This window comes from Hyposmocoma kahamanoa, unplaced genomic scaffold (assembly GCF_003589595.1).
Source record: "Hyposmocoma kahamanoa isolate Upper Pololo Valley unplaced genomic scaffold, ASM358959v1 78, whole genome shotgun sequence".
In the NCBI taxonomy this organism is placed as follows: domain Eukaryota; kingdom Metazoa; phylum Arthropoda; class Insecta; order Lepidoptera; family Cosmopterigidae; genus Hyposmocoma; species Hyposmocoma kahamanoa.
In genome coordinates this window covers 12,859,736-12,870,507 of record NW_020653945.1, presented here as the reverse complement: position 1 = coordinate 12,870,507, position 10,772 = coordinate 12,859,736, and the positions used below count along the sequence as shown (strand labels likewise).

At 40.5% G+C, this 10,772-nt stretch overlaps 2 protein-coding genes across 12 annotated transcripts in view; both read right to left on the bottom strand.

The window, feature by feature from the left end:
- Window positions 1-294: 294 nt before the first annotated feature.
- LOC113232807 (YTH domain-containing family protein 3) overlaps window positions 295-10,772 on the bottom strand; it is an 11,499-nt gene continuing 1,021 nt past the window's right edge. Inside the window, exons 1-5 of one of the 7 annotated variants that reach the window (XM_026467615.1) lie at window positions 8,116-8,293; window positions 3,292-3,423; window positions 2,995-3,126; window positions 1,185-2,773; window positions 295-1,107 (exon numbers count right to left, since the gene is read on the bottom strand). In XM_026467615.1, coding sequence (XP_026323400.1) covers window positions 1,066-1,107; window positions 1,185-2,773; window positions 2,995-3,126; window positions 3,292-3,423; window positions 8,116-8,272 — 2,052 coding nt within the window. In that variant the 5' untranslated portion in view covers window positions 8,273-8,293 and the 3' untranslated portion in view covers window positions 295-1,065. Of the gene's footprint in view, window positions 1,108-1,184; window positions 2,774-2,994; window positions 3,127-3,291; window positions 3,424-8,115; window positions 8,294-10,772 lie in introns of those variants that run through there. The other 6 variants (XM_026467616.1, XM_026467619.1, XM_026467620.1 and 3 more) reach the window with 6 other exon arrangements.
- Window positions 4,218-8,239, bottom strand: LOC113232805. 5 transcript variants are annotated; one of them, XM_026467614.1, is made up of 3 exons: window positions 7,013-8,239; window positions 6,033-6,153; window positions 4,227-5,926 (listed from the first exon to the last, which is right to left on the bottom strand). In XM_026467614.1, the coding sequence occupies exons 1-3, from the start codon at window positions 7,063-7,065 to the stop codon at window positions 4,232-4,234; spliced, it is 1,869 nt and encodes a 622-aa protein (XP_026323399.1). In that variant the 5' UTR covers window positions 7,066-8,239; the 3' UTR covers window positions 4,227-4,231. The 5 variants fall into 5 exon arrangements, with proteins under 5 accessions (XP_026323396.1, XP_026323399.1, XP_026323395.1 ...); XM_026467611.1 differs by lacking the exon at window positions 7,013-8,239 and having other exon boundaries at window positions 4,218-4,329; window positions 4,529-6,550; XM_026467610.1 differs by having other exon boundaries at window positions 4,227-6,386; window positions 6,571-8,239.

Sequence of the window (10,772 nt, the reverse complement as noted above, 5' to 3'; positions counted from 1 at the left end):
AATTAAGTTTTATTTATTGTAAATCAAAAAGGCACTTTAAAATCAAGGTGGGGAAATAATATGTGTATATGTATAACAAATGGTTGTAAGGTAAATTGGATATTATATTTTGTCGTCCGTCAAATTTCTCTCGTCACACTGTAGTTGCACTTATAAGTATAAAACATTTTTTTAATAATATTTACACATGTTAAAAAATCCAACAAGGAACAATCCACGTCTACCTACAACTATAGTAAAAATCAGTAAAATAATTGAGTTCGCATTTAGTATTTGATACAGCTGTAACAATCTTACTCCATGGCAATGGCAACAAATTAAGAATAATTTATAAATGTGAAACCATTTAGTACATGAAGTAAAACTGAACTCAATGCCACGAGAGAACGCACTTACAAAACTGTCCTTCAGTTGGTATTAAAAAAATGTATACAAAATGTCCACACCTCATTTGATTACAATTTGTCTGCAATATAAAAGTTACAATTCATCACCACAGTTATTATATCTAACAACGTTTTCATTACATTTCATTTCAGACACTGATGATCATGGTACCATTCTAACACTTCACTTGATCAGCAGAAATGAGTGATATTCATGTCATCCTGATTACCCTTCTCCAGTCCCTAGTCAAAAGGATCAACTCCTCTCACCACAGAATTTCCTAGTTATAAAAATTACATTGATTCAGTCCACGAATTTGAAATAAAGTCCACAATTCTACTCGTTTCCATGGGACGCGAAACCGACGCATGACGAGTGTTTGGTACATATATAGTTAACGTTCTGTTCACTAGGCGTTTGTTTAATTAAACGTTCTTTCGGTATAAAATATTTAGCACATTTTAATTTGTTGAAAGTTTTTCGTTAGTGAAGCACTGTTTAAAATAAAACTCTATGTTACATTATAATTGTTCAGGGAGTAACGCATCGACGTTAGGTCACGTTGATAAAGGACTTCCTCGTCGATGTATGCTAAACACACATCTGGTGTGCAGTGCTGTACCAATTTTAACTCCAGTTGTCTATGGGGAGAAGCTAGTCCTCGCATATCAAGTTCAATTAATTTCGGGGACGGCCACGGCCGCGAGAGCCATCTCGGTCCTGAAAACCATCAAAACATAATTAAAGAGTAAAAACTACGTCTATTATAAAGGCTCATGAGTAGATATCACACATACCTTATGGTGAGGTCTATAATTATTAGAATCACGATCACGGTAGCTGTGATCACGATTATCCCTGCCATCACGGTCGTCGCGATGATCGCGGACGTCGCGCGAGTCGCGAGTGTCGCGATGGTCGCGTAACTCACGTCCGTCGCGGTGTTCGCGTCCATCGCGTCCATCGCGCCCATCGCGCCCATCGCGCCCATCACGCCCATCACGCCCGTCACGCCCGTCACGTCCATCGCGGTCACGCCCATCTCGGCCATCACGATGGTCACGATAATCGCGGTACGGACGATATCCGCGTCCGCCTCCCTCATGATCGTCACGACTGTTCTCCTGAGGGTGAGGCGGTACTTTACGAGAATCTTCCTCTTCTTGACGCCTCTCGTAATGAATGAAGTCGTCAAAAATAGAAGTAGAATGGCAGTAACTATGCATAATACGTAACACCTGCAGGCCCTTTGCATGTGGGACCTCTTGAGTGTCGCGAGAGTTCGTGACTGGTTTATTTTCGTTATTCTCTAATTTGATATGACGCAGTTGCACATTTGGAACGTCCTTCACATAAATCCACTTCACGCGGAACTGTCCCTTCCACTTGTCTTGTGACCACACACTCGAATTAGAATTGTAGTCGACGGCACTCATCATACGCGCCATCCCGCAGAAGTGGCCACTACCATTCACAGAGAAAAATAGATAGACCATTCCGCCCTCCCTCTCACGTTCGCGGAAAGCGGCGTCTAATCGCTTGTTGCCGTGCTCAGTACTGCACCAAATCTCATACTTGATACTGCGGTGGATGTCATCCTCAGAATACGATTTGATGACGAAGAATCGTGCGAGTGGGGCACTCAGATCGAACTCTTTTGGATTGTAATCATTCTTGACACGCAGTTCATCGAGTACTGGGTGTGCTTGGGCGCCCGCGGGTGGCGCAGGCGGTGGGGCTACGGTCGGTGGCGCGGGCATGGGCGGCCGCGGTTGGTGTTGAATGTGTGGTGGTGGTGCACGAGGTGCATGTGCCCAGCCGGCTGGAGGCTGGTGTTGAGGCGGCGGGCCACGTTGCATAGGGGCTGGCGCAGGCGCCGGTGCGGGCATCGGCACTGGTACAGGTACAGGTGGGGGTTGCATTTGCGGCGGAGGCGGTGCGGTGACGACAGGTGCGCTCTTGCCGGCATCCCATGCGTTGATGTCCATATTGTGCTTACCAGGCACTATAGGTGGAGGGGGCATGCCAGGGCCTTTCTTTTTCAACCCACTGCTTTGTAAGGAAGGGGCGGGTTTAGCCGGCTGACTGGCGATTGACGCCCAAGTCATCTTTTTGGGTTGCATTCCACTCGATACGTCTTTAAGCTCGGGGGCGCGATCTTTATCCTTAGAATGGTCGAGCGAGAGTGCCTGCACTCCCGCGTCCACCGCCTTAATTCCATCGGGTACATATAGTCCATCAGCTCTGTAGTAATCGTCATATTGTTTTGCACGACCTAATTGACCCCAAGTTGAGTAATCGCCATTACCATGGAAATAATTAAATGTTGAAGCTGGCTGCCCGAATGCGGCAGTTGAAAAGGGCGTATTTGATGGCCCGAATACACCTGAAATGAGAACATGGAACTAAAGTTGGACAAGAAAATACTAATGGTAAAAAATATATTTCATTGCACTTTGCAATCATGTTGCTTGTTTAGGATTGGTAGACCATAACAGGCATTTGATAGCAATTTGTATAGTGTATAGGAAATAATGGTGGTATTTTGTCGAGGTTTACATCTATCAATTAATGAGATATGTTTCTGTAACTCGAATAAATACTAGCTACCATCCATTCCATAAGAATCGTGAGGATTGTATCCTCCGAGGAAAGTCATCGGGTCTGTTCCATTGGTGGACCAAGTCCCATCCCCGACTCCAAAAGCTTGAAAAGGAAGTGCTGTTGTACCGTAATAACCTGGAACAGAAACAGAAAAGAATGCAATGAGTTTGGTTGCCAAACTAATTCAAAATTATTACTATTAAATTGCATTACCGTTATGTCAAAGCTTTCTTGTAACTATGAGTGAAATACGAACTATAAAGTTCGACAAGAACGAATGTAAATGGTATATGTACCTACCTGCCGCGCTGTAGGGGTCGGCAGCAGACGAGATGGGTGGTGCATAGGACGGTTGCTGCGGGTGACGCCATGACACCTCCGCCAACTCGTCGCCGCCGCTCTCTAACTGGTGCTCTTTCGGTGCATTTGTCACTGTAAATAATTATACATTTTACATAATTTTCTACTTCATCTCAAGACTAAAAGGAGCAAGCGAGCTTCAAGGGTTAACTCATAACCAAAACAAAAAATAATGAAATAAAAAATAATTGTAAGGGAGATGAAATTATCAACCACACACATTAAGATTACACAACAAAGCATACATAAATTCAAATTTCAATAATGATAAGGTTTTACCTACCAATAAAACCGCCATTGTGCTCCGAGCCTTGTCCGGGTATGGTGAGAGAGCTATTGCTAAATTTTTGGTACAAAACACGATCTGACAACTGGCAACACTGAATTTCTCCTTCTTCTGCCCTCCGATTGGTCGTTGGATCCTTACCACCACGCTGCTCACCCCTCCACCAGTGTGGGGGTGCGGTGGCCGTTGTTCAAACTCGACACGCGGTTTCCCTCATTGTTCTCACCAGGTGCAATTTAAATTGCCCGGACAAGGCTCGGAGCACAATGGCGGTTTTATTGGTAGGTAAAACCTTATCATTGTGCATTCCTCGCCTTGTCCGGGTATGGTGAGAAGTGTTTGTTACCACCTGGTGAGAGGTGTGAGAAGCTAAATAGTGAACACGGGCTACAGTGAATAAGTGAATGTCATGTGATAGAAATGAAGTGAATCGTTAAAGTTTTCATACTGTTTAAAAGAAAGATATTTATTTAGTGATAATCTTTGTATTATAGTTTGTAAGTAAACTAACATTCCGTAAGAAACATTGTATAATTTGATAAATAGACAACAATTACGTATTTGGCATGCATTTGTAAATAATTCAATAATATTCTAAATTGCATTAAATAAATTTGATACATTTGATGTGTTATTATTAGCACTAATAGTCTTATTTATTTTTCTACAGTAATGTTTATGGAAGGTCGAAGCCCGTCTCCAGTTACCTTTCTCGAGTATGGTGTCTAATGGGACGTTACATAACCAGTTGTAAGAGGCAACTGCAGAGCGACTGCTGCCAGGTGTAGCGTCTATACCTGCAGATTTAAGAACAGTTCTTACCCAACCGCCAATGACCGTCCTGGAGGCAGGCTTCGGCGTTCCTCGAGTCGTGAGGAATAGTTGTTGAAGTGAGCCTCTTCTTGATTTCGATAGTTCAATGACCTTTTTTACCCAGTACACAGGGCAAATTGCTTGAACATCATGAGGGCTAAGTTTCCATCCCGATTGTTGGTGTTGTGCGGTGTCTGTTTTCGAACCAAATATTGGCCACAAAATAATGTTAGTATTATCCTCTTGTATGTGACCTGGTGAAATGGATAACAATGTTAAATCATGAACTCTCCTTCCCGATGTAAGTAATAATATTGTAGCACAACGCCGACACGCTTCGAAAAATGAAATATTAATCGGCACATTGTTTTGAAGCCATTGTACAACCTGTTGCGGGTCCCAAATGGGGACTTTCCTATTAATGGGGCGTGCTACTGAAACAGATTTTAACACTCGCCGCACAAATGTGTCTTGACTTAATTTTTTATTCAAATGCGGTTCGCAAATAGTGGAAACAACAGATTTATGTAACTGTATGGTTGATGGGGCAAGCTTTTCTGTAATATGAAGATCTGCGAGGAACTTGGCGAGGTCTTTTGCTTGCGGTGTAATAATGGAAACTTCGTTTTTTAAACACCACTTTACCCATCGATTCCAGGCCGGTTTATATGACATCAAAGTAGATTTCCGCCAACCGTTCATCAATACGGCCTTCTCTGCTGGGGTCCAATTTTTCAGTAAGGTGTCCCAGCTCCAATCAGCCAAGCTTTCAATATCAAATCGGTTACCTTGGGGAGCGGTAGGTTGGTAGTTACGTCTATTAGAGTTCTCTGTAGGTCGTGTATTAGAACTGGCCTGCTGAGGGCTCTGTTCTGTAGATCTGGTCTCCAAAACGACTTTATCCAGTGGGGGGCTACTACAATATACTGGCCTCTGCAATTGTTTAGGTGAGTCAAAACCCGAGGCATGAGTGATGGAGGAGGAAACACCCAAGCTAGTTGGTACTCCCATCGCCTGCTGAAGGCATTGTGGAATAGAGCGGCCTCGTCCCTCGGGTCTAGGGACGCGTAATGGGGAACTACGTGGGCTCGCGCTGATGCGAAGAGATCCACCTGAGGTATACCGAATTTTTGAAATATTTTGTGTGTCGCTTCTGGTAGGAGATGCCACTCTGGTATCGATTTGCCTCGAGACAGTCGATCGGCCACACAGTTGAAACGTCCTGGTAGATGTTGATAAGTAACTACAATCTGTAAGTCTTGAATTAGTTGACATACCTGGCGGGTTTGACTCATTAATTTTGATGACTTCGTGCCCCCTTCGTTCCTTAAGTACGCGAGAGCCGTTACATTGTCTGACTGAATCAGCAAACTGGCCCCGCGTAAGCCCTCTGTATTTGATTCTATCGCTCTCTGGATCGCTACTAGCTCCTTGAGGTTGCTGTGCCAAGTTTGTTGGTAAGGTTCCCACGTCCCGGCAAGGCACGTGTCGTTTAGTAGGGCTCCCCAACCGTAATTGGAAGCATCGGTTACTAGGTAGTGAGTAATCTGTGGTAAATGAATCATAGAAAAATCGCTTACCGCACGCCGCCACCACTGTAGATCCAACAGGACGTCCTTCGGCAACATGTATTGCTGCCTTGGATGCTTTCCCTTGCGTAGCGTGCGAAGGTGACGTTGAAAGTGGCGGCAATGTAATCGACCCTGTGGCACTACGTAATTGGCAAAATTTAATCGCCCCAGAACGGACCTCGCTTCGCTGAGAGAGCAGGTCTTCTTCAAAAGAAGTCGCTGAAACTCCTTTTGTAGTTTTACTATCTTCTTGGGAGGAAGATATTTTTCGTTCTGTAGGGTATTCCATTGAATTCCTAAGAATTCGATGTTTTGTGTGGGATTCGTAATAGATTTTTTGAAATTGAGAATCCATCCTAGAGCCTGAAGAAATTCTATGATTAAAGAAGTTTGCCGCTGAAGCAAACATCGATCTTGATTGACGATTAGAAAATCGTCGAGATAAACTACAATACGGACACCCGCCTCTCGCAGTCTCTGCGCCACAAAGTTTGTTAACATTGCAAAACACCTCGGGGCACATGCTATACCGAACGGAAGGCAGGTCATTTGGTAAAGTACATGTCTGAATATTAATCTTAGAAAACGTCGGTGAGGTGGCGTGACGTTTACGTGAAAATACGCTTGTGACATATCGACTTTCGTCATCCAGTCTCCCGGTTGCAGAAAATTTGGAATCTCGAAATGAGATATAAGGTAAAATTTCTTTATTGTTATATAATTGTTTAGATATTTCAAATTGAAAATCGGTCGGAAGGAAAGGTCTGCTTTTTGAATTAAAAACATCGGTGACACAAAACTGGGACTTACTTCCGCTAGTTCTAAGACCTTTAAATCTAACATTGCCCGAATTTCTGCAGCCATTTGGGGAGAGTCTGGTGTTTGGTAAGTATCCAAATCTGGTATCAATAGAGGGGGCTTTCTTATAAATGGTATTCGAAGATTGGAAATCATTTTCAATATAACTGGTGGAGCTCTTAGAGCCACCCACCTGTGATAAAAGTGTTGTAGGCGACCCGCTTCGAAGCGATGTGAGTCAATCATAGCGGCGTCTCTTGGAATCGATGTGACGACCCTCGCGAGACCTTCTAGGCTCGTGCTTTCGTTTTCCACGAGACGCCGCCAACCCCCTAGGTTTTGAACTCCCTGAAGGCTCTGTGTTGGGTGTACGAAAGGGTTGTATGAATTGGTTTTTCAAAGGGAATTTGATCTGACCTTTAGATGTAGACGAAAAAGACAAATTTCGTTTTGCCGGTTGTGGTTTAGCAAGCACTTTCGATGGACCACCTTCTCTGTCAAGCAATTTAGAAAATTGTTCTGGTTCAAATAAAAATTCAGAAGATGGGGGTATCTTTTTGAATTTTTCTACTGTATAATTATTTTGAACGGACTTCAATAATTCATTTCTTCGATTATTTATTATTGACGCCCTTTTCCCACAAATAATCTGCATGATGTCGTTGGAAATTTTATTGTATGTTTTATCTTCGTTAAATAATTCCTTAACTTTGCTAGAAAATTCATCGTAATTAATTACCTGAAGTTCTCGTACCCATGAAAGTAAGGAAGTAACATTCTGTTGTAAAATATTTCTTTGTAATAATACAGCGTTAGACAATGCAGATAAAGTACGTTCACAAGAGGGTAGAAATTTGTTTTTATCGAAAGGTTTCAGATCATCATTGGATTCCAATTCTACAAAACCAGGTTTAGATAAATAAGTCTTTTGAGTTTCAATGAAATTTATGTTGAGCCAATCAGGGGACCCAAAAAGCTGTAAAGAATTAATTAACTCAAATCGTTCATGGTCAGTTTTGCCTATACCAGTGTCCTTCAGTGTAGTTTGTAGAGATTGGAAGGAAAAATCGTCATCATTTCCCTCAACTGGTGTACAAGATTGTGGCACACTGGCTAATTGAGGTGCAGTGTCGGGTACTTGCGAGGTACTGGGCTCGGATACCACACGTGTCTGTTGTTCCGACACCCCCACATTTTGCACATTTTGTTGCATAAAATTATTCATAAAAACCGTTAGGTCACTAACCTGTTTGCATAACTGACCAAAAACCGAAATATCCGAATTGTAGTACTCACTGTGGCGCCAGTTAGCGCGATCTAAAGAGCTGTCGTAACTTGGAGATCTCGATCTGGAGTACGAGGGAGATCGAGATTTGCGCCTTCGTCTTTGTCGGTCTCTGCCTCGTCGTCGTCGTCGGCACTCGCCAGTGCCGCCAGTTGTATCGGAATCCATATCGGTACGCAATCCGACAGGATTTCCCCTTAATTGTGTATTCGCAACGAAATTCAACAACGCAATAAGGGAAACCGCGTGTCGAGTTTGAACAACGGCCACCGCACCCCCACACTGGTGGAGGGGTGAGCAGCGTGGTGGTAAGGATCCAACGACCAATCGGAGGGCAGAAGAAGGAGAAATTCAGTGTTGCCAGTTGTCAGATCGTGTTTTGTACCAAAAATTTAGCAATAGCTCTCTCACCATACCCGGACAAGGCGAGGAATGCACAATACACAAACATGTCATTACTAATTTGTATGTGTATTTTGACTAACGCACTCCTAGCCTATTTTGATTATTACTATGAGAATTGGAGCAACGAAATTAAGTCCGGGGCACTACTTGAAACATTCAGACCAAACAATTGTTTCGCAAATTGGTTCCACTGGGAATTAAACGCAGGACTACTCATCTAACACACACCATGCTAACTGCTGAACTGCCAAGGTTGTCATTTCGTTACTGTCAATTTATATACAGCCTGGTTCCACAAATAGATGACTTATAATATAAGTAGACAGTCCAGCCCCTATTTTGAAAATTATTTAATGAGTAAAGGACTTTCTGACTACATGTATGGTAATGTAAATTGGAAGACATGATGCATCGTCAATATTGTTTATAATATAAAATTGATTTTATAATATAAGATTAACTAATTTTCCCAGATCTATCCATATAATAAACAGAAATGTTTGGAAAAGTCAGTGTTCATTCACATTTAACTAATGACTTTTTAAAAACACTTAAACTGTGAATTGAGAAAATGATCTTTAAATTAATGTGTCAGAGTATATATTGCCATTTACTTTATCAAAGCATAACTAGAAAATGCATGGTACTTAATAGAGCATTAAAGTAAATGGATGTTTGTGCAACTAGGTGCCATTATGGTAGTCATAAAGATAAAAGTTAAAAATCAACAATAATAACTGAATATCAATCAGTACCCAAAACTGTGCCTATAATTCTAAACATGAATATCTGAGTTTCCAAATTAAATAGAACTTGAACTTAATCTGACCTTCAGACCGGCTTTAAAACTACACATTGTGGGTATTAGGACAATGCTTAACAGCAATCAAGTATCTTTCTTACCTTTCAGTATTCAGTCAATACAAAAATATTTCTTTCATTTCTATTAGATATTCTATGTTCCTTTAAGAATTTTAAGACACTTTATTTAAACTATCATTTATAAATAAAATTGAGACAAAGAAGCATTTGATGACTTCTATTATGACAATTAAAATAATAAACTTATGTAAATTGATTCTATTTTATTGGTATGGGTGTTGTAATTAATAGTAGTAGTAGCAGATTTACTCGTCATAGTCCTCATTGAACAGGGCACTTCCTTAATCTGTGAATATGTGATATGAGCTTTATTTTTCAGCACAAATATTAAGTGGTATAAGTACCCATTGTTTCTGTCAGTCTGAATGGTACTAAAAACTAAAAAGTCAAATATGTACACAAGTAGTAGAGTGATAAGTGGACAAAAAGTTTTTTTTCTGGTTGAAATTAAAATAGATTATAAATAATTGAGAAGCCTAATAATCCAATTGCCTTAAGTTATGCACAAGACAACAAAGTGATATATTTTGGCATCAGAATATCCTCTTTGGTTTGTTAAGTCAACAAAATTAGTATAGATTAAGTGTAATATGATAATAGCCCATATTTTTAAATTGTGAATATCATGGTAATAAAATGCAAATTTATTCCACTAATTTGTTATAATTATAAGTATTAATTCGAAGATCGAACAAGAAACATTCTTTCAATCTGGCTTGATTCAGACCAGCTCCTTCAAGCATACTGTGCGAGACACTCTCGCAACTGAGAAAACCAACCACAAGACCGTACAAATTTTTCTATGTGCTTGTTGCAGATCTTTGTTTTTTTTAATGACTTTGCTGTAGCGCCATCTGTGAGAAATTATTGTTTGCAGACTTCTAACACAATAATTGAACTTAATTGTGTCATTATTAATGAATTGTACTGTAAGTTCTATTAATGAACTTTATTGTAACATTTAAGATAATGTATCAGCAATAAAGGCCATCATTAATTGTGTTATATGTTTTAACACCCACAAGGAATGGTTATGTAAAGTCAATTTAAATAGTTACAGAAAAAGAGTTTTCTGCTTGAGGACAGTAATTTATGGTACTCTGTCTATAAGGGTGTAGTTCACATAATCATTGCATAAAACAACAATAACAAGGAAAAAAATTGTCATGTGGTATGGACAAGATAATTAAGTAAGATATAACAAAGACCTATAGATAGATATATAAGAAATAATCTATCAACATATTATGTCGAATTACAGGTCAACAAACTTTTCAAGGATGGTCAGCCTAGTGATATGTTTCTAGAGAATGCAGATTTAAGATTTTGTTAAGTAAAAATAATGCTTTATTTTTAAAAATAATGCTTTATTTTTAAAAAT